The 27,903-nt window shown below is 50.6% G+C and overlaps 1 protein-coding gene across 1 annotated transcript; it reads right to left on the bottom strand.

The window, feature by feature from the left end:
- Positions 1 to 1,920: 1,920 nt before the first annotated feature.
- LOC128951054 (hydrocephalus-inducing protein homolog) lies at positions 1,921 to 27,903 on the bottom strand. Its single transcript, XM_054296210.1, has 29 exons — positions 27,832 to 27,903; positions 26,608 to 26,733; positions 26,236 to 26,355; positions 25,967 to 26,101; positions 25,577 to 25,776; positions 22,967 to 23,091; positions 22,195 to 22,396; positions 21,601 to 21,784; positions 21,145 to 21,244; positions 20,546 to 20,664; positions 19,287 to 19,510; positions 18,412 to 18,479; positions 17,457 to 17,692; positions 16,617 to 16,717; positions 15,331 to 15,466; positions 14,719 to 14,883; positions 12,744 to 12,896; positions 10,793 to 11,031; positions 10,191 to 10,446; positions 9,066 to 9,209; positions 8,755 to 8,898; positions 7,954 to 8,267; positions 7,406 to 7,769; positions 6,272 to 6,370; positions 5,376 to 5,585; positions 4,031 to 4,168; positions 3,536 to 3,713; positions 2,840 to 3,056; positions 1,921 to 2,053 (listed from the first exon to the last, which is right to left on the bottom strand). Exons 1-29 carry the CDS (start codon positions 27,901 to 27,903, stop codon positions 1,921 to 1,923), a joined length of 4,902 nt encoding a protein of 1,633 aa, XP_054152185.1.

Genomic DNA, 27,903 nt, shown 5'->3' with positions numbered 1-27,903 from the left:
GTGTGCATCTTATGGGTTTCTGTAACACATCCAACCCGTTGGCCTCTGCACTGAGGCTGTCCCAGACCCTTGTGGTCTATCCCAATTCTCATGGATCTCATTTATTTGCTTAAAAGGATCTTGGAAACGCTTTTGTGTTGGCAGTTAAGCTCTAGAAGAGCCTCAAAGTGAGGAATATCATTAAATCCTTCTAGCTACAAGTTTCTGGAGAGCTCTGCTCCCACTCCCTGTAACTCAGTGTAGCCAAGACTCCATTTAGAAGTTTCACAGACCTGGTGTGTGCCTCCAATTGGTCAGTAGCTTTTTTGCCAATTATTGTACTGGTTAGAGAAAGGTATTTTACTTGTCTATCAAATCTCTTTATTCTTAAATTGTTTGTATATTTTCTTCCCTGATTCTCATGGGATAGATCTAATGTTTTATGCAGGTGTGGTTGTTTTTCACCCAGGAATAGACTGTTATGTTAACAAACCATTCATACCAGGATTGTTTTCACATGGGAACTTGCAAAATGCTAGCTGGACTCAGAAGAAATTATAGGCCAGCCATGGATCTAACAGAGCAGGACTGATTTTATGAGGCCTTTCTTTAATAATTTTTCTACTTGATTGCAACACAGTGAATCAAAATGTTAGGAAAACTAATCCACAAACACCAGAGGTTTATGTCCAAAAAGGAGACAGAGGCATTATTTGGCTTTATTTGAATAAAGGGAGAGGCCATGGGGCATTCCCCTGGAATCTCTCCAATTTTTGGAGGACACAGCCTCCTTTATATCCCAATTTCCAGCCACATTTCCCTTCTCTCTTTCCCCCTTGGCTGAGGTACTTGAGAGCTTCAGTCTTCCCAGAACACTTAATCCCAAAGATTTTCCTCTAAGGTATAACCCTCCCTTTAAATTTTTAATTCTTATGGAATTTAGGGGGTATTCTTCCCCATTGTTTCTTTTATCTTTCAATGTCCAATTTCATTTATCAGCAAACCTAAAGTTGTAAAAGCAAGTATCTTTTTCCATTCATCAATCAGTGGAATCCTTCCCATTGTTTCTTTTATCTCCCAGTGCTGGTTTTATCTACCAGCAGACCCACAGCTTGTTTGTAAAGACAAATCTGCCATTCCTCTCAAAATCAGTTACCATGATAGCACAATCTGGCCAGTGTGTGATCACAGCTAGAATCCCCATTGCTTGGCACAGCTGGCACGTGTGCAGTTAGTTGGGAGCCAGAGAGCTGCAAAAAGGGGTGCTGGTGGGGATGCTCCTCTTGTTAAACTCAGCAGCAAAGTGGCACAAGTTAGAGCAGTGATTTTCACTTTAGAACACCTTTGCCTTTGGGAGTGCACCTCACAGAGGCTGCTCTTCTGGAGTTTGAAATCCCATTTTGGATGGGGAAGCATCCAGAAGGCAGAGGAAGAGCATCAGGGGAGCCCTGCAGGGTTCCCTTGCATCTGGCCAGGAGCAAGGGCTGAAAGGCTCCTGCCACCCTCCCCTGTGCCACCTGAGCTCCTTGCATGCCCCAGCAGCTTCCTGGTGCCTCTGGCTGCAGATCCAGCTAAGATCCAGTCATGTCCAGAGATAAAATCCTGAAGCAGCTCCACAGGTGCTTTGTTGCTTTGTCCCTGTGAGTTCTGCAGTTCCAGTCTGTAAACCTGCAGGTTTCTAGCCAAAGCTGCTCATGTTATATTAGACCTGCTTATATTTTATACTGCACTGACAATATGTAAATACTGTATTGGCAATAAGTTCAGTCATAATGACCCACACGATCAGTGCCACACATCTCACACCTGACCAAGAGTGCTCTCTCTGAGCCTGCCGCAATCCCCAGGGTTATTGGGCCAAAGTACCCCAAGGTAACGTGGCTGCTCTCAGACTGTCATCCATGACCATCCTAAGGGTGTCACTGCCTTCATGACAGGGGTTTAGAGCATTAGCTCTCCAATTCCAGTGGCAAGGGACAGGTGGGACTTCAAGTAGTGGTTAAGGGTGGCTATAAAAGCTCCAGGTGCTTCCCAGAGGTGGAAAGGATCCAGTTCTCTGTCCTGAAGAGCTTTACTGGGAGAAGAGGAAGACAGTGCAGGATCTCATGGAGTTTGCACCATGCCTGGGCAGGGCTCAGCTTTCACAGATTTCTTCCCTAAGAGATTCCTTTCCCTCCTTTATTGGTAAACAAGATGTGCCAATGCCAATCCTCGAGGTTCTTATGGCTCTGTAGGTTCTTCAAAGAGCTTCCCAGTTTCCCTTGGTCTTCTCAAGGTTTGTCTTCTGAAGAATATTTGGATGATTTGGTTTCTTTATCCTCAGCTGAAATCTCGAGGTTGGCAGTATCACTGGAGAAGAAACCACATCATTCCCACCATACAGGTATAGAACTTGCCTTTTAAAAAAAAAAAATAATATTTTTTCCCCTTAACCTCTGTATTCCAGAACAGGAGAGAAATGTTTTGTGGAATCATACACCAATAAAAAAAGTAAATGAGGGCTATCATGAATAAGGCCATTTGGAGATCACAAAGTTCACCAGTTCAGTTGCCCTTCTTGCCATTTACACAGCAAATGAAGAAGAGTTTGCTGGTGCTTGGCCCTTCACTGACTCTGAATATTCTGCTCACTTTCTAGGTAGAAACCCTTGAATACACATATTTCTCTCAGTCACAAAAGAGAACACACCACAAGCTCTCCAAATTCAGCAAGTGGCCCAGAAATGTTGCAATCTGATTGTGGCAGTACCTATCTGAGAGCTCCAAGTATGGAGGATGGGCTGGCCACAAGCAAAGGCAGCTCTGGGAGGGAGCACAGCTGCTACTCCTCCAACTTCCCAAGTGGGAATAACCCTCCCACCTGTTCCACCAGATCCAGTGTGCTGCTGGGGGAGCCCTCAGCTGAAGGGGCCTGGGGAGATGTTGGACACTAGCCTGTTGTTCAGGTGTGACAATCAGTGACCCATCAGTGACTCCATCAGTGACTCCATCACCACAGATGGTCACAGATGATTCATCCTTTTCCTTTTCTTCTTCCTCTGGGTTTTTTTCTTCCTCTTGCAGTATCTCCTCCTCTTCTGAAGGAAAGAATTATCCATAAATAGAAGGCAAGGCACATTGCCAATCCCATTGAAGCTGAGAAGTCCCACTTCCCCAACACTGGCCTGTCCCAGAAACAATGGATGCTGCTGCTCCTCTCTGAATCCTCATGTTCATTCTCACTCACAGGGCATCATCTCATCCCCTGCAATGCCACGCACATCCAACCCTGCCAAAAGCCCTTCCAGCCTCTCTCACAGCTTTCCCAAGCTTTTCTGCCTGGCCATCATCTTTCCAGGCCTACAGCAATGTGCTGGCAAGATCCTGGGAAAAGGATCCTGGGAAAAAGCCTAAATGGACTCAACTGCTCAAAACTCAGGAGGCAACCAGAGAGGCCAAAGTGTTGGTCTGGCAGCCCTGCAACTTCCAGGCTTGTGGAGATGGGTGTGAGCTGCCTGATGTGTGATGGCAGGGGGAAACCAGGGGATCTTCCTGGGAGCCAGCAGACAGTGCTCACCTTTCAGCTTCCTGGGCCGGTACTTGGTAACCCCAGGGAAGGTCCCCTTTCCCTTCAGGGTGATTTCTGCCGGTTCCAGATGAGCCACTTTGACCTGGAAAGTCTTGTGGAAGGCCCCCAGCTTTCCTGGCAGATAATAGACCTTCAACACTTGCTTCTGGCCAGGTGCAAGGGAACCCTGCAGGGACAGGAGAGGAGGAAGGGACTGCATCAGAGCTTTGCTGTGGGATGGCTCAGGGGACAGACAGGCTGAGGGGACAGGTTCTCATCCAGAAGTAACCATCAGACCACATCACTTTCTACCTTCCTTGTGCCCAAAAACTGGCACCTCCACCCCTGGGGTGCAGTGTGTGCTCCTGAGCTCTCGCAGGGCTGCAGCCCCAGCACAGCTTGGGGTTTCCCCCCACTTTTTTCCCTCTTTTCCCCACTTTTTTCCTTTAATTCTCTCCTGGGCTGCCTGACAGAGGGCCAGAGGCAATGACTTGTGCTACTCACTGTGGTGGGCACGACCACGGGCACTCCAGGCAGAGGCTTTGCTGCAGTGCCAGTGCTGCAGTTTGGCACCACGAAGGTGAATTCCATGACGCCGGTGTTCCGCAGGGTCACCTGTGCTTTGAGGGCTTTGTTAAACCTCTGCAGAGAGGACAGAGCAGGGAGAAGTTACAGACACAGGCCTGATGCTGGCAACCTCCTGCCTCTTTCATGGCACTGGAAGCACACAGCCACAGTGCAACACACAGCTACAGAGAGGTGGCAAAGCCTTGGAAAGGCCAGCAATAAATGAACCAGGGGACCAGGTCCTCTGCACTCTGAGGGGCCACCAACAGCCAGGAGAAACAGAGGAGGTGGCACTGAGATGTGTGAGATGAAGCCAAAAGCTTATGGAGCTAAAGAATGGAAGTTGTTGGTTCTGCATGTTGCTGTTTGCAGTTTGGATTTGTTCAGGTTGGTTTGCTGGGTGTTGCTGTGAGCTGGCAGAGGGACAGGGTTGAAGACATGACCAAAAGGAAGGAGGATGAGAGGGGAGGGGACAGAAAAGTTGGTGGTCAGAGAGAATGGAAGTTCCTGAGTGCCCCTCCAAGGGGAAAGGGGCCAGGGACTGTCCCAGCTAGGTACAGAGGGGATACAAAGATTGCCTTTTTGTTGGAGGGTGTGTTTGCTCCTCTCCGGGGACAGGGAGACACACACCCAGCTCGGCTGAATTGTTGCTAATGAACAGTTTTGTTTTGCTTTGACAACTTTGTCCCCATTGAATTGTATCTAAAAGTCAGTGCATTTCTGAGAGGCATTCCAGAAGAAAAGGCAGCTGCATGCAAATATTGGCAAGAAACAGACAGGTGACAAGAGAGACACACAGGACAACACAGGCAGTGCCAGCAACTGGAAGTATCTGTGGACTTTAAAGTGAAAAGAAGTAAAGTGGGGATTATTGTGGGACATTGTTTTCAGGTACTGAAGTGACTGAAAGCCCAAGTTCCTCCCTGGACGATTTTGTGGATCAAGCAAGAGCATTTGACAAGAGCATCTCCTTGGAGCTCAAGCTTTAGGAGCAGATCAGTGGGGGGGTATCGCAGGGACAGGTCCCTCTGGACATCTTCCCTGGGAGCCTTGTGCTCCCCAGGAGGCAGGGTCAGGTGCCTTGGAGAGGACAGTGTCCTGTCCCTCAGCCAGGGCAAGGGAGGGAGGGGTGGGGATGGCCATTTCAAACCAGCTGGGATGCTGGACTGTCTCTCACAGGTTGTGTTCCCAGCCCCAGAGCCAGCAGAGGAGCCGAGAGGGGGACAGAGCCTGGGATGGAGGTGGCCACGACGCCAGCCAAGGCAGGAGCAGCCTGTGGTACCTGCAGCCCCCAGTCAATCTCCTGCAGGTCCAGCTGGTAGCTGGGGCACGAGGCCTCCCCGGTCAGCACCACCTCGTAGCTGGGGCCTCCCTGCACGTGGCACAGCGCCCGGACACACGCCACCACGTTGGCGTGCCCAAAGAAGGTGAAGGTGACCTGCTCGCTCTCTCCTGGCTGCAGCTCACCCCACAGCGGCCGCACATCAAAAACCTGCAGGGAGGGGAGATGGAGATGGTGAGAGTGGAAATGGATGCAGAAGAGCAGCTGTGTCCTGAAATAAAGCAGAGTCACAGCTGGAGGGGCCTATTCCCCAAACACAGCCAGAATCACCCTAATCTCATACTGTGTCCATGCCACTGACCAGTGGAGGGACCATGGGGAAAATCTTCTCCCATAATCATTTATCCATGAGTATAGACTACATTAAAGTCAACCAGAATGTCTCCTGGCAGCAAGAAATTCTCTCTGCTGCAGAACTTGTCTTTGGAAACACTTCTCACTGTCTTCAGAAAACCAGGAGACTTGGAGGTGGGAGCCCTTGGAGCTGGGGGAAGGCTCATCTGACTTCTGAGGCCTTTCTCCCTCTCTCTGACTTTATGTGCTGTTCTCTCAGGCTGCTACAGCCAAAGTTCCTACAAAAATGTCCTGAAAACCACCTGATGAGGTAAATGGGAGCAATGCCCTCCACAGGGGCTGCACAGGGAGCATCATGGGGCAGCCCTACAAAACATCCCACATGGCCTCTCCAGCAACCACTGGCTTCAGCAGAGCTTTGTGATGGACTGGGAGGGATGTGAGGCCCCTCTGTGAGCAGTGCTGAGGGCCACCAGTGGCACTGGGGCTACAGAACCACCTCCCACACTGGAAACATGGATGTGAGACAAATTGCCACTTACCTCCTGCATTCCCAGCTTGGGGTGCTCCATCTCTGAGAACCAGCTCAGTCCCCTCATCCTCACTGGCCTCTGAGACGCCCCAGGAGTGGGTGACAGCCCCTGGAAAAAGCACCACAGGCTGCAGTGAGCTGGCTGCTCTGAGCAAGATCACTCTGCTGCAGGCTCCAGCACCTCCCACACCAGGAGCAGCTGGAAAGGGACCTGGGCACAAACCAAGGGTGACAATGTCCAGGCCATCAGTCGAGTGTGGGTCCAAGGCCAGCCACAGATCAGACCTGGGCTCCATCTGCACTTGGTACATCAAACTTGCCTGAAGGAACTGGGCACTCCCAGGCACCCCCAGCACTCAGGCAGGGAGGGCTGGAACTGCATAATCTCTGAAAGTCCCTTCCAATCAAACCATTCCAGGATTCCAGGATGGCCACTTGAATTTCCCTGGTTTGCTTGTGCATACATGGCGACAACCAGGAAATAGAGATAATTTTTGCTTCTATTTGAAAACATTCAGCCACACTGTTCATATAGGGCTTTGTTTCTCCTGATTCAGAAAAACTGTGCAGTGTAGAAACAACTGGTATTTGTGTGTGAGCAGGTACAACCCTTCTCCATAAACTTAATGCCAACACTGGGCTTTTGAGAAACTCTTCTGCTTCCTTACATCTTTTTTTTTTTTTTTAACTGCATAATAATGAGTGACTTTTTGTTGCTCCATAATAAGTGACTTTGCAAACTCTTGCTCTGGAGCTGTCACTGCAATACCAGCTTTTGGGTGAAGGCACAGATGTGAGTGCCCTAGCTGGGTTTGGAAGGGGCTACGTGGAGATCAGGACTCTTCATGGACTGACATACATGGGAAGCTGGAAGCCCTCTCATCATGATGCAGATAAAGACCTCATTTTACATTGTAAAGAAAATAAACCAAAAATCCCAAACTCAGCATAGGTCTGTAGGATCTGAGTGAGCTTCTCTGAGCAAAATTTTCCTATTTCTACCTCCCCAGACACCCCATGTCCAACTGCTACTTTCAGGGCACAGGACAGAAGGGCAGCAAAAAGGGAGGTTGGCATGAGTATGACTTTTTGGTGGCAAGTTTAGAGGAGGCAAAGCAAGTGGTAGGTGCACAAGAAAATCCACCTCTCTTTCCAGGGAATGCTCTGCATCTTCTGGCTCCTGGCCAGAGTCCTCCTGAGCAGAATCCTCCTGATCAGAGTCCTCTTGAGCAGGACCCTCCTGGACAGGATCCTCCAGGGCAGCATCCTCCTGGGCAGGACCTTCCTGAGCAGAATCCTGCTCATCAGAATTCTCCAGGGCAGAATCCTCCAGGACAGAATCCTCCAGGGCAGAATCTTCCTGAGCAGAATCCTCCTGGGCAGAATCCTGCGTTGTTTCTGGGGTTTTGGTCAGCTCCTCCACACTTTCAGTCATGGAGTATCTCCGTACAAACACTCTCCTCTTCTTTGAAAACCGTGGCTTGAATTTAGGTGGTGAAGGGATGAACCTGGAAAATAACATAACTGTGATGGTGGGCCTGTAGTGGGGGAGAGAGGTGCCTGCAAGAGCAGCTCCTCACTGCGCTGCAGCCCCTGGCTGGGTGCTGGTGTGCTGAGCTCAGTGACAGCCACTCAGAGCCAGGCTGGAGCAGCTCCATGCTGGGAGCAGCACGGGGGTGATGATGCTCATACCTGATGGTGTTCACCTGGCTGTCTGTCAGGAATGACCAGTGGTAGTTGACAGGGAGTGGGCTGCAGTTGGTCATCTCCATATTCAACTCTTGTTCAGTGTCATTTATGATGCAGCCAAAGTCCACGGCCTTGGTGGGGAGGTGGAGATTTGGGAAGTAGACTTCCCCCCGAACAGGGATCTTCTCCACATGAGGATGCTCCATGAAGCTCACCCTGAGAACCTTCTTTATCACCCAGCTGATCAGATTGTTCTTATAAGCTGGGTTAAAGCAGATGCAGAGATGAAGTTCCTTCCCTACACCCACTCTCACAGGCTGCAAGGAGATGAGCAGTAATTAATCACCTGTGGGATGATGTCCCAAGGCCTGACAGCAGCAAACAGTAAATGCTCCAAGTGAGCCCAGCATGGGCTCCTCAGTTCATGGTTCATCTCTCTACAGCAGGGGTCTGACTGCAGGCACCACAGTCCAGTCCAGGATCCCTCAGGCTCCCGTTGCTGTGCTCAGCCCCAGTCCAAGGGGGTGGCTGCTGGAGAGCTGGCATGCTTTCCAGGAGACACCTTTACTGCATGGCTTGCCTCAATCTGCTTTCCTGCTCCCCTCTCCTCATGTTTTAGAGCCAGCATGCATGTTACCAATTCAGGTAAGATTTTGATTCCTTCAGCAGCTCTGCTGATTCAGTTCAGGCCAATCCACTGCTGACACTACAGAATGAGCTTCTCAACTTGAGGAGCTCCCAGCAGAAGTGCAGCACCACATCCCTCCTCCTCAAACCCCACTGCACAAGCCCACAGAGGCTCACGTTGCAATTTGCAGGGAGGGGCTTCCGGTTCACATTGCAGACCAGGAAGGGCTGCTCCAAGTCCAGCACCACGCTGAATGGCAGGGAGCTGGTGTTTTTTAATGTCAGCGGCTGGTACTGCAGTTTCAGGACATCACTGGGTTTCTACAGAAACAGGAGACAAGGGAAAACAACCTCAAGTGCCATAGACCTCCTTCCCTTTCCAATGCATTTCACATTTTTCAGCCCCAAAAGTGCATATATTTCTATTTACTTCCAGCCAATTTAAGAGTTACACCTTTTAATGCCAGGATGCAATGGGGTGACTTTACCTTTTCCACACGGAAAGCGATGGCTCTGGGGGACATTTGCACTGCAGGGCAGATGAAGTTGCAGATGACATCTGTTTGCAGGATCTGTTTCTTTGCTGTCTCTTTCCCCACCACAGCGTGGCACAGCAGCCGCTCCTTCACCTCCTGCACACAAAATTCCCTTGTGTCCCAGTGTGTGATGGCAGGCCCTACACCCCACACTGCCTTGCCACCCACCCATGGGCCCCATTCCTGCCACTTGTTATTAGGGACTGAAATTAGTCTCTGCTCTCCTCAACAGCTCTCTTTTCTTTCTGTGCTGCCATCTACTTATTCTAAATATCTCTGCCCAGGGGTCCTGGAGCCAGGGAATGCATACCAGACTTAGCTGGCAGCTTCTCTGCAGAGTTTCATTTCCCCTGGAAAGAACAGTCCAGGTAGGAGAACACTCCCAGACTCTGCTAAAATCTCCCCCTCTGAGTTGCTCTCCAGGGGTGCTTCAGGTCCCTGGGACACCAGGGCTGGCTGAGAGACTGGGGCAAGCAGTGATAGAAAAGTTGACCAAAGTCAAATTGTCAATTCTGATGATCCCTGTGAACAGTTTCCTGCCTGGATGGACATTGCACTGATCATTAGAGCTGGCACACTGTGTTTTCCCCCTCCAGGACTCATAGCTAGAGCAGCCCTGTGCACGTGTTTGTCTTCAGAGGAAAAGCAATGCTGCTCCCAAACACTCCTGCCATTCCCAGGGCTTTTATTTTACTTCCTGGGTAAAGGGCTTTTCCCTCAGAAAAAGCACTTGACAGTAGTTTAATTTGCTTCCTGCCTGGGCTTCTAGCCTAAGTGCAACTTCTTTTCTCTGCTCTCCCTTTCTGCCTCAGCACATGACACAGGTAAGCCCTGTTTGCCCAAAGGAGCAGTACTTCCTTCAGTCTGTATTTTGGGACCAGCAAGTTGGGTTTATGGTAGCTAGGGAAACACAAAAGAGCCTTTACAACTGATGGTGGCCAGCAAGGAAAGCAACTGGCCTTGAAACAGTTTCTTGAAGTCACTTGCTCCTTGTGCCAGGCCAGTGTCAAGGGGCTGCAGAAGAAGCTGCAGTGGAGGGGATCTGATGGGAAGGCTCAGCCCTGGGCAGGGCCTCACCTGGACAGTGCTGGAGCAGCCTTCCAGCACCATGTCCACAGTCTGGCCCGGCCTCAGGTCCACCTGCACTGGGCACAGCTTGAACACGGGGCTGCCAGGCCTGGGCATGGGGGGAGCCCCTTTGCCCTGGGTGCCCGCGGGGGCCGGGGCCCGAGCGCTGCGGCGGAAGGTGCGGAACCCTTCCGTGCTCCAGTAGAGCCGCTGCGTGCGGCGGCCTCTGTTCGTCAGCTGGAAGTGGTAAAAGCAGTGACTAAAGCTGCAAGAGAAGAGAGATGGAAAATGTCACGGGAGCTGCTATTTCCCTGGCATCACTCAGCTTCAGCTTCACCCTGATGGCATTCCCTGACTGCGCACTCTGCAATAAAACCTCTGCCCAAAAGGCTGCCCAGGCTCAAAGCTTCAGCCCTGCCAGATCTTTCAGCTTTTCCATTTCTGTGGCTTTCCAGGATATCTGGATATTTGACATATTTCTAAATGAATTCCTGTGGCTTCATGGAAACAGAACTGGGATCTTGAGTACTGAAGATCTAGCCTGAAGGGCTATGGAAAAATTGTTCCTTGCTGAACACACAGGAGATGTGGAAGTTTCTAGAGTCTCCTACCTGAAGCAGGACTTCAAGTCGAGCTTTGGAACGAGAGGTTTGTCCGTGACAACTGTGGTGCCAATGCCCACAGCCTGGAGAGAGATGATGGTCACAGGGTTGTTCTCAATTAACACCTTCACCTTCTCCTGGAATTTCACTGTGTCATTCAGGTTAGCTACGATAGCCACGGACACCTCAGAACGTGGGGGGACCACTCCTTTGCTGGGCTCAATCCTCCAGCAGGAACGTTCCACAGCCTGCAGGAAAAGCCAAACACAAAGTTAGATGGAAGCCATGGACCTCGCTCTGCTGTGAGGTGCAGAAAACGGGAAGGCTAAAGAGATGAGTATAAAAACCATAAACGTTTAATTTCCCTAAATGTAAGCTATGGTGTCCAGCACAGCAACTCCCCAAGAGCTTATACAACCTGTATTTTACCTTCCTTTAACATACTCAGGTCATTAGCCCTGTTTTGCTCAACCCAAGGGAAGCTCCTCCTCAGGAGAAGGTAATTCCCCCTGCTGGCTCTCTTTGGAATGCTTGCCAAGGAAAGCTGTTTACTCCCTGCTGGCTTCCTGGCAGCAGAGCTGGGTGTGCACAAAGGCTCATGGCTGGAGGAAGGCAGGACTGCTCAAATCCCAGCCCAGCAGCCACACAGCTGGAGGACACTGCTGAGCGCCTGCAGAATCACTCTGCAAAGCCAGCTGAGCAAAATCCCAAATCTCCTTTCCCAAGGGGCCATCAGTGCTTCTCAACACCCCTAAAGGACTGAAGCCCTCACTCCCCACCAATCATCAGCTGTAGAGAGGTGCCCCAGGGCCCTCTGCTTTGGAAAAGTCACCTCTAAGTGCTTCTAGCAGAGCAGGAAAGCAGGAAGCAGAAAGAAAACTGGATGCATGTGCTCTGTGGGCATGGCCCACTCTTCCCAAGAACTCTTGTCATCTGCTTTCTCATGGACTTCATGGACTGAGCAAGGGAGCTGGAAGGTGCCCAAAGGAGGGGGAAAGGCCTTGCACCAGCACAGCTGTACAGACACAGCTCTGCAGGTCTGGCCCTGGCAGGAGCATGTGAAACCCAACCTTTACACACCATGAGCACCCAGCCAAGGTGCACTGCTCCCTGCAGAGGCTGAACAGGAAAAGCTGCCCTGCCAGTCCTCCACTTTGGGATAACATTTATCCCCCAAACAACTGGAAAAGCAGCAAGAGGAAAATTCACGCACCTCCTCCTTGGCCCAGGAGGCTGAGCCTGGACTCTCACACAATACCTGATGATTTATCCACAAATACAAACAAGTCCACTTGATCAGGGTTGGCTTTAACCAGCTCCAGAAGTTGAACCCACCCAATATACAGAAGATCAAATCTCTTTCCAAAGCTTTTTTCAAGCTGTAGCTCCAGCCCTGCAGCTTGTCCCCCTCTGTAACCTCCTCTGCAGGTGATCTCCAGAGCCATTCTGCAGTGCTACAGAGACCACAGGCTCTGGGGGTGCACAGCCCTCACAGGTGCATTTATTTGCAACAGCACTACTCACAGGAGTTGTGAAACTTGACTTCCCATGAGCAGTTTGAGGGCAGATCTCACACCCTGCTTTGTGCCATTAACACAAGTCTGGCACAAACAAATGCAGATGGAATGGGGAGTCCATGGGGAAATCCATGCCCTCTTAGGAGCAAAGGGCCACAGGCTTCTCTTGTTCTCAGAGCTCCAAAAACATGACTTGCACAGCTCAGTATCTTCCATAAAATAAAGAGAGAACTTGCAAACATGATCCAGACTCATTTCTGCTCCAATCTCTCTGCAAACTATTTCACAGAGGCGTGCCTGAGATCCTGGCTCCTCTTGCTTGCACTTGGATGGAATATCTTTCTTCCACTCACACAGAATACAGAAATGTTGCATACAAAAACAAGTCAAGGGCTGCTAGTAACCAGCACCTGTCCCTGGAAAATAGCCCCACAGACACTTACCATCTCCACCTGGAAGGTTGCAGGAATCTCACACTGATTGGCGAGGTGGAGAGTTTTGGAACAATCCTCTAGGACTGGGACAGAGCCGAAGTTTATCTCCCTGGGATGGACATAGACAACGGGGCCCTGGCCAACGCACTCTAAACGGATTTCCTGTTCCAGGAAGAAGGTAGGAAAGGTCAAAAAAAAGACGCAACAAAGGCAGTTTTAAAAACACAGCCAGCTCCAAGAGCATTCCTAGACTGGGGACAGTGATGGCCTTTGGAAGTTGTCAGTGGTGCAGACTGAAACAGAAGGCCTGGAGCAAGTGTGGGGTCTGCAGAGATCCCACCTGAAAGCCACAAGCTCCCATCATCAGAGGACAAAGCACTGCTGTTTGCCATGCTTGCTTCTTCACACCTCTTCCACATGGCTCTTTCCTTTACCTCCTGCCTGCTTCATTCAAATGCTCCATCTTGGCCCAAAGCACCTTCCCAACTTTTGCTACTGCACAGCCATCCTTGAACACTAAGTTCTTTGCAATTCAAAAAGCTGCACTGGTGAAAGCAGCACGAGCCAGAAGCAAGGCAGGCTCTTCAGAGTGGAGATGAGGCAAGTTAGCTGCCTTCAATTTGTGCTGATGTGTAATCTTCATATATATGAGTAAGGGGCATCAATTAGTAATTGCATCATTCAAGCAGTATTTTGTCCTTAAAAAAAACTCTGAACTGATTTAATAGTCTGAAACTCAAAAGGATTGTTCTTGCAGAAATGGCACAGACAGTAGGACAAGGAACATGGAATTCTTTGCTAAACTACATCCACATCCTGCAGCACTGCTGCCTTTGTGGGGTGCTCATGGCACAAAGCAGACTGTGGAGGGATGAAGAGCATCCATGTCTGGCAGACTGGGCCTGTATTTTGTAGTCACTTGCTGTTACCATATGTGCCTCTTTTAGGAGCTCTTTTAGAATCTTCTTTACAATCCATGGAATCTTCTTCAGAATCTTCAGAGTCCTCTTTTAGGAGGCTTTAGTTCAGGAATTGCTTGCCTTATCCATTTCCAAACTTGGTGGAAAAAACAAGCAAAACCTATGCTCCAGATGCAAGTTGTGTTGGACATTCATTTGGTTTTGGCTGGGCTTTTCTTGAGGAGATATGCTGGGTATTTCTCAGACTTGAGGGACCTGGCTTTCAGAGAAGCCTCAGTCCAGCTCTGCACAAAACATTCCTTTAGCAAACAGTGCTTGCTTTAGCAGGATTCAGGGATGTGATGCTGAACAGCTGTAATGAAGCAGCACTTGTGTTCATCTGATAACATGGTAGAGTATGAGACCCAGGGACTGGTTTGGGTCTCAGCCTGGGCTTGTTATCCCATCTCCCAGATTTGTAACTCTATGCTGGGTCAGGCACTGAGATTGCCACCTGTGAGGCTTCCACTCTTCCTCTTTCCTAGGCATGAGCTGCTGCTTGTGCCACCAGTCCCCTCTGTCCTTGTCCACACCAGCCATAAATCACAAGCTCCTGGAAGAATCCCTGTGCAGTTTACACCTCACTGGGAGGAGTTGCTCAAGGCACACTGTCGCAGACATTTTTTCACAGAAATCCTTTCTTTCAGATTTCTGCATTTTCTGGGAAGCAAGGGCCCCAGAAAGAGAATGTAAACAGTTATTATCAGCTGCTGTGGAATGCAACAGGGGATGCACCTTGATTGGCTCATGTTTCTATGTTTATAATTAAAGGCCAATCACAGGAGCAAACACAGGGACAGAGTCCCTGGACACAACTTTGTTTTAGTTTCTTTCTTTTCTATTCTTAGCTGTAGCTAGCATCTGCAAACCTCTCTCTTTATTCTTATTAGTATAGTAATAATGTATTATATATCATATATCAATAAATGCAGCCTTCTGATCAAGAAACAAGATTCTCGTCTCTCTCACCATGCAGTGACCCCACACAGGGTGCTGTAATAGCACACAAGTCCCCTTGCTCTCACCAGTGGGGATCCTGGTCTCCCAAACACGGCTATCTTGGCAGTGATGCTGCACTGTCCCAGCAACTGGGCCTGGAGTGTAATTGGGATCTGCACCGAGCTGTGAGCCTCGATAATCCCAGAGGGTGCAAGGCTGAAGTACCACGCAGCAGCCTCCTCCTTGTGTTCCTGGCAGGGACAGAATCAAAGGCATCTTCAGAACTGAGGAAACTTTAAACTCCTTAACCTCTACCACAAGAGCAACTCCCACACGCTCGTAAAAATTCTCAGGAGAAAGCAAGAAGGCAAAAACCATGATGTAAGGTGTAGGTGCTCAGCATCCCCAGGGGTCCAAAAGTTGCTGCATCCACAAACACTCCCTTGGCTGCTGACAGCTTCCTTGCATCAGATTTTCACAGCCCTCGAAGCTCTGCCACTTGAAAACTAGTCAAGGACTAGACTCTAAACATCTTCCTCAAGATGTTAAACTGCTTCCTAAAGTTTGTATTTAGGTTCCTGTTCTCAGAAAATCTTTAGCTTTGAATAGAAACCAGCAAGGTCTTATCCAAACCCATTTATTCCCCTAATAACCCCCCCAGTAATATTTGAGGGGAGGAGATGGATGCAAGGCCAAACCTGAGGGAGAAGACAGTAGCAGCCAGGGAAGTCACTGTCATTCACCAGGGTCACCTTCTCATCATAGAGCACCTTCAAGCAGCAGTGCCCCAGTTCCACGACAGGGTTGAGCACTCGCAGTGTAGGAACGATGCACCTGGGCAAAGAAATGACCCCAGGGGAATGAGAGACACTGGGAGCATGGAGAACTTTTGTCCTCCAAGAGCATACAAGGGAGTGTAAGGTATTTGCAAATCTAACAGAGTAGAGTAGTAGAGCAGTCCTACAGTAGTCCAGAGCTGTCTTGGCAGTGTTGCCCCTTCTCTGCCCAAGGACACTTGCAAGGGCTCCTGTAACAGTGCCAGTGGTCCCTGAGCTCTGGGGGAGCCTTTCCAGTGAGGACCAGTGCCCACCAAGGCTCAAGGAACACAAGACTCCAGTGTATCAGTGAAAATTACTCCCTTTTCTCCTCCAGCACTGTTGTCCTGCCTGAAAACTGAATCATCTCTTCCAGCGGTGGAGGGCACAAGGCCCACAGTGCAGGTGATCAACTTCTTCCAGTTCCTAGAGCTCCCTCAATTCCTTCCCCCATGGATCTCTACACTGACTGTCCCCATTTGTGCTTGCTTTACAAAAGGGCAGCCCAGGCACTGACTGGATGGCTCTGCCTGGGAGAGGGAACAGCACCAGGGAACTGCATCCCCCTTGGCACTAAACTGACACCCACAGCAGCACAGCAGGATGGAATTCTGCTGCAGCAAAAACAACTTTTGGTCTCAGCTCTGAGAACATGACTCAATAGAGCCAGAGGGAAGCAGTGAAAGCTGAGGTGACCTGCCACATCAAGGACTACAGTCCTCTTTGTAAGGCCTTTTGCTCTCCCCACTCCTGCCTGGAGCCTCTTCCCCACTGCACATGCACTGCTGAAGGGACCCAGACCCCAGCTCTCAGCAGGCTGCTCACTGTGTTCCAAACCACTGCTGCAGGGTGGTCACAAGCCAGCATAAGTTCACCACTTGCAGGAAGAAGGGCAGGCAAGCCTTTGGAAATTTGTTCCAGCTCAAGCACCAAAGCCCAGGCCAACAATTAATGTTATTCCTTCTCCCTTTAGAAAAAGGCCTAGGGCCATGGCTGGCTGTGAGCAGGGGGGTATCTCACTAAGGGCTGCTTTCCTGGCACTGTTCTCATGTCTAGATGGGCAGATCCAGCTCATGAAGCAGCACTGCTCCTTTGGAGCTGCAGCCAGGCAGTGTGCTGGTGCTGGATGCACGAGCAAAGACAAGCAGGTGCAGGAAAGGTGTTGGTACCTGGCTGTGAGGGGCAGTGCAAACACCTTCCTGCCAACATCTTCCACGTCCAGCACCAGCTCCAGATTGTAGTCCCCAACAGTGTTGGGACACAGGGTGACCTGGCAGAAAAGAAATGAAGTGCAGCCAGTATTTGCTAACTCCCAAAATTCTCATTACCCATGTGTGCTGTCCTCCAACTCCTGTTCCACGGTAGACAAAGGGAGGATTTGCTTTAATTCTTCTGCTGGTCCATAAGTAGAGCAGCAGTCTTTGAGAGTAAAAAAAGCCCTCTGGCAATATGAGATTTGCTAAAGGGACTAATTTTTCACCTGACTACAATGACATAAATGCAGAAGAAGTCTGTTGTCTTGAATGGAACAAGTCCAGCCTTACAGCAGGAAGCTGAGGGCAGAGTGTGGCCCAGCACATGCTGGGCAGTTTGTGGCTGCAGAGTATTTTCTGTCCCCACTGAAGATTCCTGCAGTGAATACAACTCATCTGCTGCCCAGGAGATGAGAAACAAGACCAGGAAGAAAAGAAAACTGCTTTCCACAATGATATCTCTCTCTTTAACAGCAACTTTCTGTTTTCATCCTTCCTCTGCCCACTTGCAATCAAATAAATTGTTCTCAAAAACACAAGAATGGCTTCAGGACTTGACCATATGGTATTGATCTCAGTGCAGGATTTTGGAAACAAAACAGTGCTCCCTGAGGAACATCCTGGGTAACCCAGCTAGCAGAGGCCTCCCAGCAGTGCAGATCTCTCACTCCCAGGATGCTCAAAGCTGGCACCAGAGCTAAAGCCCTCCCACACTGCAGTGAAGCCTCAGCCCCAGCAGCTGGACTCTTCCCATACCTTGATATCCTGGGATCCCAGGGCACGGACGGTCCCGCTGTCGGGATTTATGGTAAATTCCTGTGACCTCCTCAGAACTCGAACTTCCTTCCTCCACAACTGGCTGCTGGGTTTGCCTATCTGAGTAGTGGTGCTAACACTGGGCACTCCCAAGCCATCCCCAGGAATGTAGAGGGAGAAGCCCATGGGTGTCAGGGAGGTGTTAAACAGGCAACACTTCAAGGTGTGAGGAAAACCTAAGAAAATGACACAAATCCCCATTTAGGCATCAATACCTCGTGATTCCTGGTGTGAATATCCTGCTGGTAGGATAAAACTGTGCTTGGATTTTACTTCTTTGTTATCTGAACTACAGCTCATTGCAGTGGATCTAGGGCTTGGCTGGCCAGCTATGTGTGGAGCAGACATCTCCCAGCCTGCTTACCAAGAGTCATTTAAACCCAGATGGGGAGGAAAAACCAACTGCAGGCATAGCCCAGGGCTTCTCCATGCCCATCAACAGTGACTGCAGCAGGGAGGCAGGAGAGGCACAAAAAGGATGTCACGCTCTCAAATGCCACTGAGGTAACACATGCAGACAACATTCAGCAGCACAGTTAAAAGAAACAAAGATAAAAGAGCTGCCCCCAGCTGAAGAAACCTTAGGAATGAAATCAAATTAAGCAGGATGAATCTATTACAGAACCATATTCCTGCCTGGTGCCTTTCTTTATTGTGCCACTTACTAAAAGGGAAACAAGAAGTGGCCAAACAGTGATGCTGACTTCTTATTCCTTTGGTCCTGTTGGATCTCATGATGGCAAAAGGGTACCTGAGGCACCAGCAGCCCTGGAATGAACACCCTGAAGAGGCTGTGGTGGAGGAACACGAGTGATGAATGCTCTTATGTTCAAGGGCTCCATTTCAGCACCACAGCAAGCTCTGACACTGTGGTGCCAGCCCAGGGCACACTCACCAAAGGCGATGTCACCGAAGTGCAGGGCGGGCACATCAAAATGGAAAGTGGGTCCCATCACAGAGCCCCTGCAGGGACAAAGGCAGGGAGGCAGTGCCTCTGTTAAAGGGAATCCAAAGGGTTTGGGTGTCCTTAGGGAGAGGGTGGACAAAGGCAGGGAGGCAGTGCTTCTGTTAAAGGGAATCACAAAGGGTTCCGGTGTCCTTAGGGAGAGGGTGGATAAATGCTGCTGTCAGAGCCACCCTGGGTTTCAAATCACCCCAGCACCCTGTGCTCAGCACAGCACCCACGGGGGCAGGAGGCAGCCAAAGCAAAGTGCTCAGCAGCTGACAGATGCCCCAGTCCTTGGCACAGTTCCTGCTGCACAGTTCCTGACTCCCACATCAGCCCTTTGCTGGCTGTGCAAAGGAGGCACCAGAGCCCTCTGTGCACAGGAGCTGGGAGCACAGCTTGTCCCCACAGCATGGCTGGGAGAGGGGAGCTGAGGCTGCTGCTGCCCATCTGGCAGGGATTATGAACAGGAGTTTTTACAAACACTGCTGCTGCTGCAGAATCACCCAGGCTGGTCCATCTCAAAGCCCTGCGGGCCTTGCTTGGTGTTCAGGTGGGACATCCCAGAGCAGCTGCTGCCCAAAGCTGATCCATCCCACTGCCTGCAACAGCCTAAGCAGAAGACATCCCTGCAGGGAGGAGTCATTGCAGCTCCTGGGCACCACACAGGGCAGCAGGCAGCCTCACGCTAAAGGGATGCCAGAGCCAGAGCCACCTCAGGCAACACCTTTTTTCTCTGCTCCACCACAAAATGAGGCAGATGGAAGATGCTTACCCAGAGACAGCTACAGATGTGCCCAACAAGCTCCCAAAGCCCTCCTCACCTGACAGTGAAGATCACAGGCTTAGGGGATTCAGCCACATGGAAGCAGAATTGTTCCTCAAACTCCCCCCGGATGGTGGGACAGAAGGAGACCCGGATGGCCTGGAGCTTCTCTGGTGCCACGATGCCCTCCTGGGGCAGGAAGGTGAAGCAGGAGCCCATGGCTGTGGTTGGAGGGATGAGTTTGAAGGGAGCCTCAATAGGCCCCTTGTTGATCAGGTATGCCTGCAGCAGCAGAAAAGCAAAGTGGAAATACATGAGGAATGTTCCTTTCCTACAGAAGTCTGAGTCACTTTCAGATTAAACTATTAACACCAGTAAAAGACAGAAGATGCCTTGTGCTGCTGCATGGCAGAAGCAAAAAATACAACATTGAAATACAGCTTTGTATAGCTTTGGGTGTTTCATTCAAAGCAGTGATAACTTCACATAACCAGAGCCCCTCTGGGGTTTTCCCACTGGCAGAGACAGTCCAGTTTGACCTGCAGCACAGAGGGGCTGCTCAGCATCACCCAGTTCATTCACACCTGGCCCTAAGAGCAGCACTGGGCATCACAGCATTACAGTGACATCACCACAGAGATTTCAAACGTGTCCAACCCCACCATGGGCAGGGCACGTTCAGCTTCCATTGCAGCCCAACCTGTTTACAGCAGGAGTGGGAGAAACCAGAAGCAAAGATGTAGGAAGTTCCTTGACTTCCTGCCCAGAAACACTTTGCTCTTTCTAGAGCCAGAGGTACATCATGGCTGAAGTGTGGTGAGGGGCTGGTCAGCAAGGGAAAGCACTGCCAAGGGCTTTGACCAGCGCTGAGCCAGGAGGGTGGATGGTTTTCCTCTGACTCCCATGAATATGCAGGAGGGACATGGCTGAAAACTGTTTGCAATGGACTTGAACTCAAATGCAGCCAGTTTGTTCCAGCTGCTTTTGGACAGCCTGAGCACAAAGGTGATTTGTGTCTGGGACTGGAACAAAAGCCTCTGAACATGCAGCTTTTTGACCCAGTGTTGGTTTCATGTGCCAAGTGGTTTTGCAGGAAGCCTCCCAGCTGATCTCCAAAGAAGGCTGCCCAAAAGCAGGGCCTGGGGTCTCACGAACAACAGACACACCTTTCTGACCCCATCCAAAAGAACCAGATTCCAAGAAATCCCCCCAAAATTGACTAGCATCAACTACCCAAGTTGCCAGGAATTCCACAGGTCCACAAGGCTCACTGCTACCCTAGGAGCCAGCAGGACCCACCCCAACCCTGCTGCTTACCTCATATCTGTGGGTTACTCTGACAAAAACCTCCCCAATGTTCAGTTCCTCAAAGTGGAAATGGACCCGGGGCCCGAGGCCTTCCCCCATGAGGAGCAGGGGCAGCCTGTTCTCACGGCCTGGGGAGAGATTTCTATTTCAGTACAGGAATTCCTTCTGCTCTCCTGCATTTTCCAGGCTGCCTTAGTGCCAGTCCCTGACTCTGTGCTGCATGGGACCAGCTCCTGATGTCCCAGGAGCAGATATGGACCCTTCTCTTCCCTCAGGAGATGCAGTACATCCATAGACACCATCCCCTATGTTGAGTGTGGAACTTTAGGAAATGCCAGAAATTTTGTTCTTCCTCCTTCTGGGTGCACCTCAGAGTGTTTTTCCCAAGGGAGGAGGAGCAGACTAAATACAGGCAGCATTCAGAACAGCTGAGAGGGGAAAAAATCAAAATAGAGGAGATGCCCTGGAAGCTGCAGGGACAGTGGGCATGTGCCAGCAGTGCCCTGCTGAGCACAGACCCTCCCCAGCCATGGCACAGGAGCCCAGTGATCTGGGGGAGTGTTTGCAGCTGCCTTCACTGCAGAGAGGGGCAGGGGAAGGAGCCATACCTGAGATGTCACAGTAAACTGTTCGCTCATAGACCTGGGCTGCCTGGGGCGTGAAGAACACGCTGATCTCAGCTGAGCACTTCGGCATGATCTCACCCTCCTAAAGCAGAAGGACACAGCAAAACCTTTATCTTCAGACACCACAATTCTTGTTTTCAACCACAGTCCTGTAAGCTGTTATTTAGAGCATCAGTGACAAGCAAGGAGTGAGTAACACTCATCAATAAAACTGAGAACAGAGTTTGGAAGCTTTAGTCAGGCTCCTGCTGCCTGCCAGGAGCCCACAGGGCAGAAATGCTTTTTGCAACCAGCTCTCTGACCTCACCAGAATCCCAATGACTTCTCTCTTGGCACACAAAGCCAGCTGAGGCAGGGATCAGTCAAGTGACCTTACTCAGGGATGAGGAGCAAGAGGAAGGAGAGAAGCAGGAAGGGAGGTTCTCAGCCATCATTTACCTTTGGCTCAAGGGAGAAAATGTCATCATCTAACAGCATGGGATCTCCTCTGATCTTTGCTACCTCACTCTGGAAGGTGTGGTTGAGAAGAGCAAGGCGTTCTCGGCAAGTGATGTCCACTTCACGCTCCTTCAGAAAACTATACAACTTGTGCCTTTGCTGCTGGTATATCCTGTGATACTGCCTGCAGGCATAGGAAAGACAAACCCAGCAGGTTGTTTAATAAGCCACGTCTTTGCAGAGAGAAGTGGAAGTGCAGGAGCAGCTCCACAGCAAAGGGCTGACCCTGAGCCATGGGGTCCCAAATGGATCAGAGGGTCACTTGTTCCCTCCACACTTGCAAGCTCAGGAGAGCTTTCCAAAGCCAGCAGCCCTCAACAGAGCCTTCTGGCTCAAAGCCTCTGCCACAGCTGAGGGAGAATCCACCAGCCACCTCAGGCAGCTTTTCCTGATACACAACTGCTTGGGGGAGGCAGGAGAGATGGGCTGGTTTACTTACCCAAAGCCATTTAAAAGCACCAGTACCTCCTGAAGCCATATGTTAGTTTTACCCTTGGGCAAGGAATGTCTCTGAAATGGATCTTTCAAACCCACCTCAGCCTCAGCTGCTCCTCCTGTTCCTCAGTATCCACAGCCTTCCACTGGAAGCGGGCTGTGATGTCGCTGCGGTTGTGGATGACCACAGTTGCGCTGTTTGACATGGTGATGTACGTCTTCTCCAGGGTCACAGTATTCCTGTCCAGCCCGATGTGGGCATCCACAGCTCTGGCATGAAGGCTTGTGTGGGTGTCTTCACCTGGAACAAAGCAGAGGGGAGTCTTTTCTCACCTCACTGGCTGATGGCAGCACAAGGAACAGAGCACACCACAGGCAGCAGAAGAAAGTGTCACAGCTTTTAGCTGAACGAGCAGTTCCATGGATCAGTCCATGGATCACAAGCTGAGAGCTGCATGTGCACAGCATGACGCTGTCCTGACAACCTGCCAGCATTTCACCCTCTAGAACAGACCCCTACCAAGGCTCCCTCATTTCCAGAGCTTTCAAAGCTTCATTATTCCCAGCCAGCTCCTGGGATGCATCTGGGCTCAGACTTCAAGCTCACCATTCCTGTTGCAGGTGAGCGTTACCCAGGCGAGACGCAAACAACAAATACCAGACATGCTCTCTAGAAATGGCATTTACATGGAGCTCTACAAGGATCAAGATGACAAACTACATGACTACAAACCAGATGACTAGAAAATGAACCCTATGAAAAGTATCATCATCTCCCTCTTGAAACCCACGGCCACACCAGCCTTTCTGCTTAGAACAGGCTCTGCTCTGAGGGATGCACAGAGTGCCCTGTGCACTGCCCAGCACTCACCTGTGTCATAGTGCACAACAAGGGACCTGGAATGGTCACCAGTCTTCAGTGGCTGAAATTCCACTGCCACCTCCACGGCATCACCAACATCCAGAGTTCCCATGGCCGGAGTGACAGAGAAAGGGCTGCAACACAGAGACAGTAGGACTCTTGGTGGAGATTTGGGGATGTTAACCCTCTTGCAGTCCAGTTCTGCTCACTTGTGCAAGCAAAGAGCAAACCAACCACAGTCAGCAGAAGACAGAACAGACAGGGTCAGAAACAGCCACTGACTCTAGTGTGAGGAGATCCAGCCCTCACAAGATCCTGTGGGATGAAATGACCTCATCTCCCCCATACTCTGTATCCAGCTCTCTGCAATGAGGCTCAAGGGTCATTTGCATCTTGCTTACTCTCATCAGATATCAGCTCCCCTTACTGACAGAGCTGGGCAAAAGTTATGGCCATGGATACCAAGGACCAAGTACTCCTAACATAATTTAGAAACAGAGCTGACCAGTGAGCAAAGCTGGCAATTTTGTGACCAAGTCTCTCAAAGCACCATTCACCTGCACTTTTGGTAAATGCTGTGTGCAAGGAGGCTGCAATCTGTTTCAAGTCCCATGGTACAGTTATCTGCTACAGCCAAACGTTCTTTTGTCCACTGGTGTCTTAAATGCCATTATTAAATGATTTGATTTTGGGAGAATTGATCTCATTAAAAGTTGCCTCCCACACCAAGGGAGACAAAAAAAATAGGGCTAATTGAATTGCCTCATGTGTCCACTAACACTTATTGCAGGAAGAAACTCAAATATCATCTAATCTTAACATCTATTACTTTTAAGTGATGGTCAGTTAATTCTGACATCAAGCAGTGTCGGATTTCTGGCTGTTTAGATGGTCTGGGAAGGCCCGAGGTGGCCTTGGGCAGCCCGCACTCCAAAGGACAAGAAGGGACTTCAGATCTTTTCTCGGTCTCGGTGTTTATTAATTGCTTATCTGAAAGATTTTCTCTTGGCCTGACAGAGTTCTGCTCAGCAGTCAGCCATGGGCACACACACTGCGAGTCCCTGGGGCGGCCACTTATCTTTATACTCGGAGTTACGTATACGATATTTATCATTTTTCTCCAATACCCTCTACCCTTATTAACCAGTGCACTTTTGGTAAGGACCAATCCCAAAGTGCCAACATCACCACAGAAGATGGAGGCCAGGAAGAAGAAGAAGAAGAAGAAGAAGGAGAAGAGCACGCCCCAATTCCTCCATCTTACTTCTTTAGACCCCCTTGTACAGAAATCTTAAACCCTGTATCTCACACTCCAATTAACTTATCCCTTCACCATTCACCCCGGTGAAATCCTCCTATCCTCATACTGATGTCGTCTCCCATGTGGGATCAAAGTCCAGCCACCAGACATTTCTGGCAACATTCCAGGACTCCCGAGCCCCCCAGGGGTGGTCTTGGTCACCCTGCACCTCAGCCCTGAGAGGCTGAGATCCCACAAAGCAGCATTAACTATTCTAATAAATTCAGTCTGTTAGGTTACAGCAGCTCCAGCTCTGTGCTGAAAAATTCTGTCCAGAGTCAGCAGCTCACAAGCTCCATCTTTCCCTCTACTACACTACATCTAGACTCTATTTCATCTACTTCAAGATTTAATTCTTGAAGTTCAGAAACTCTTTAAATCCCTATCAAGCAGGATCCAACATGCTCTGTAGCACTCAACAGAACTGCTGGCAAGCACATTGTAAAGGGATACCAGACGTTATTGAGGATTTATTTTGGTGGTGACAAAACAAGATCTGGAAATCCCAGAGAAAAACCGTGCATAGATTTACAAGTTCCTGCCTACATGTTTGCCCAGTCCAAAGCAGCAGCCTGTTTGAGCAGCATCTGAGGAGCCTGGATTGGAGCTGCCAATAGCTCTGACAGGCTTTGGTGGAAGCTCCTCTCGGACCCTCACGTTTCACAGCAGAAAAGTCAACTTGCCTTTTGACCTCTGTTTTGCCAGAGAAAAAAGCATCAAGGCCACTCAGCTGCCTGAGGTTAGACAGCAGGTCTGTGCTGCATTCCTGACCTCAGCTCCTACACCAAGACCTCCGGGATCACATAACCCTCAACACACCACCAGCCAACTGAACTGGTTTCCTTGCAGGTACGGTGTCAAAAATGCATTACCCTCTCCAGTTCAGCCAACAGGAGAAACAGTGATTGTCTTCTGAGACTGGCAGGAACAGCACAGGCTGCCCACAGCACAGCTCATGTTGGGCATCTGATGCAGGGACCACTGGAAAGCCACGTGCCTGTGGCCTCCCAGAGAATGGGTCTATTTGGCTGACAGTGCTGAGTAAGCATTTCAGAAGCTGCTTGTGCTCAGGAGGGTGCAAGCCAGCTACCAACATGTTCCAGCACCCTCCAGGAAATCTGAGACAGAGAAAGCTCAAAGGCTGCATCCTGCTTAAACCATGAAAAGCAATGGCAAACCCCACACGTCCTGCTCACTTCCAGCCAGGGCTGCAGGGCAGCAGCTCTGATGCTCTGGTTCCTTTTGCTGCTCTTTCCCAACTCTACCATCACCCTAAGGTGACAGATATCCTTTGCACAAGGACAGATGAGCTGCCTCACCTCTGGGTGCTGAGCTCGTAACGAGCAGGCCGGTTTCCAACATTGTGAACCAGCAGAGTCTTCTGGGTGCTGTGCTTGACCGGACAGGTGGAGAAGTCCAGCTGGTCAGGGAAGTCCAGGATGGCTCGGCCACCGATGGCCCAAATTGGCACAATGAACTCTTCTCTTTCAGTGGTGCAGAGGAGCTGGTGGAAATAATCCTGTGGCAAAAGAAACTGTCTCAGCACAGAGCCTTTATCTCCATCTTTAGCATGGGCAAAGAGTATCTCTCAGTTCTAGATCCTCTGAAACCAGAACAGGTCCTCAAAAGTCAGGCCAGATGCCCTGAATCCAGCCTTTCAGGTCCAGTTTCCACTGAAAACAGCAACCTCTTGGGCCCTCCAGACTGACCTTTCTCTGCCCAGGGGTGAAGAGGATGCGGACAGTGGTGTAGAGGCCCGGTGGCACCTTGCGGCACACGTCATTGGGGCCCACCAGCTGGAAATAAGGTGAGCTCTTCAAGGTGACCTTCACCAAGTGAGGAACCTGCAGGAGAGACATGGAATGATGGTTTTGCCACTTGTGATGGCACAGGTCGACATGCCCTGGTGCCATCCTTAGCCACCCTTCTCTGCTCTCCTCTTCCAGCACAGTGTTAAACCTCCAGTCCCAGCACTCACCTTGTCCCTGTTCCTCAGAACCAGCGGCACTTCACAGACCTCACCGGGGCTGTAGTTCTGAAACACCACCTCTGGTGGGCAAGGCTGAAACGAGCGCTGCTCTGGGACAGCTGCTGAGAACTGCAGGGAGAGGCCAGAGAGAGCAGAGACAGGTTCAGCTGCTGGGAGGAAGGTTCTGCTCTGATCCCCAGTGAAGTGCAGACTCTGGGTGAGCACATCTGCCCAGCCCACACTGGGCAAACAGTGGCTCCTCCACCTCTGCCCTGGGCTGACCAAAAGCTCCTGGACCAGGCTGAGCAGGCTCAAGCCAAGCTGCTCTTCTGGCATCCTCCTCAATTATCACATCAAACAGCAAGGGCAGGGAAAGGCTACCTTGTGATGGGAGGTCCCAGGCTTGTCTTGAGGCTGGACAACCTGAGGCAGACTCAGCTTCTTAGCTCTGGCCAGCCTCTGCTTGGTGCTGAGAGACATCTCCTTCTGGAAGGCAGAGGGAGTCAGCTGGAAGGCAAAAAAACAGCAAGAGTCTCAGAAATGCCCTTGCTCATGGAGGCTTTTCTTGTTCACTTACTACTGATGAATGATTTGTGATCACAGCCACTAGCACAGTTCTGGAAGCCCTGGAAGTTTCCTGCTGAAATACTTAGCACCAATGAGTTAATAATACAGAGTGGAACACACATACTCCAGCCACATGGCTGTGTCCAATGAGTCTCTCTGTGATTTGATGGGACATGGTTGGGGATTTCTGCCCTTTGGGCATTTGTTTCCTCTTACTTTTCCCTGGATTGAGGCAGTGACCTTTCAGAGAGTGGGGAGGAGCTCTCAGAACTGCCCAAACTCCATCTCTGCACAACACTCAAAACTCACAGCCAGGAGATAGCACTGCTGGCTGAGTCCAAGCGAAGCAAACAAGAAAAGCTGTACCAAGAGTGAGGTGCACAGGCATGTGTCCAAGTTTTAGCTCTCTCTGTCAATTAGCATTGGTTTTCTCTGTCTGGGCTGACAGAGCCCTGGACAGAAGAAAACAGAGGGATCTCCTTGGCAGGGCCTCAGCAGTGGGGCATCTTCAGCCAAGTGAGCTGCAGACAGCAAGGGACCTTTGTGGCCCTGGCTCCATCCAGCGCTGCCTGCAGGGCTGCATCTGTGCCCACCCAGGAGCTGGGAGAGAACAGCTGCCTTGGGAGCTCTTCCAGCTGGGACCAGCCGTGGCTCTCAAGGCTTTGGGCAGAGTTTGAGCTTTCCCCCTCACGTGCCCGGGTGCCCAAGGGCAGGATGGTCAGAGCAGCACAGGTGAGTGCCCAGCCTGACAGAAGGAATGGCTGTGGCAAAGGGGAAGGAAAGAAGCCCATGCTCAGGGCTTCAGCTGTACATTGGTTTCACTTGGCTCTGCTGGCACAGCCAGGCAAGGCGCTGGGCTGTCCCTGACACATCCCACAGTGTTCCCTACTGCACCAGGACAGCCCCAGCAACAGGAGCACGGCACAAAGGGCTGGGGAGGGGCTCTGCAGCTTCAGAGCATTGCTGGACAACAGGGGCAGGGAGAGCAGGGACAGCAGGGCAGTTTCCAGCCTTAACACAGCCCCAGGGGCTACTCACAGTATCAGCCTTCAGTCTTTCCCTGAGCAAAAGTCGAGGTGTTGGTGTTCTTCCTGGGAATCCAGATGCCAT

Source organism: Melozone crissalis, unplaced genomic scaffold (genome assembly GCF_028551555.1).
Source record: "Melozone crissalis strain CALT ecotype California unplaced genomic scaffold, PUWL_Pcris_2 ptg000007l_1, whole genome shotgun sequence".
Classification (NCBI taxonomy): domain Eukaryota; kingdom Metazoa; phylum Chordata; class Aves; order Passeriformes; family Passerellidae; genus Melozone; species Melozone crissalis.
Note: the sequence above shows the minus strand (reverse complement) of the source record. Positions and strands in the feature narration are given on the sequence as shown.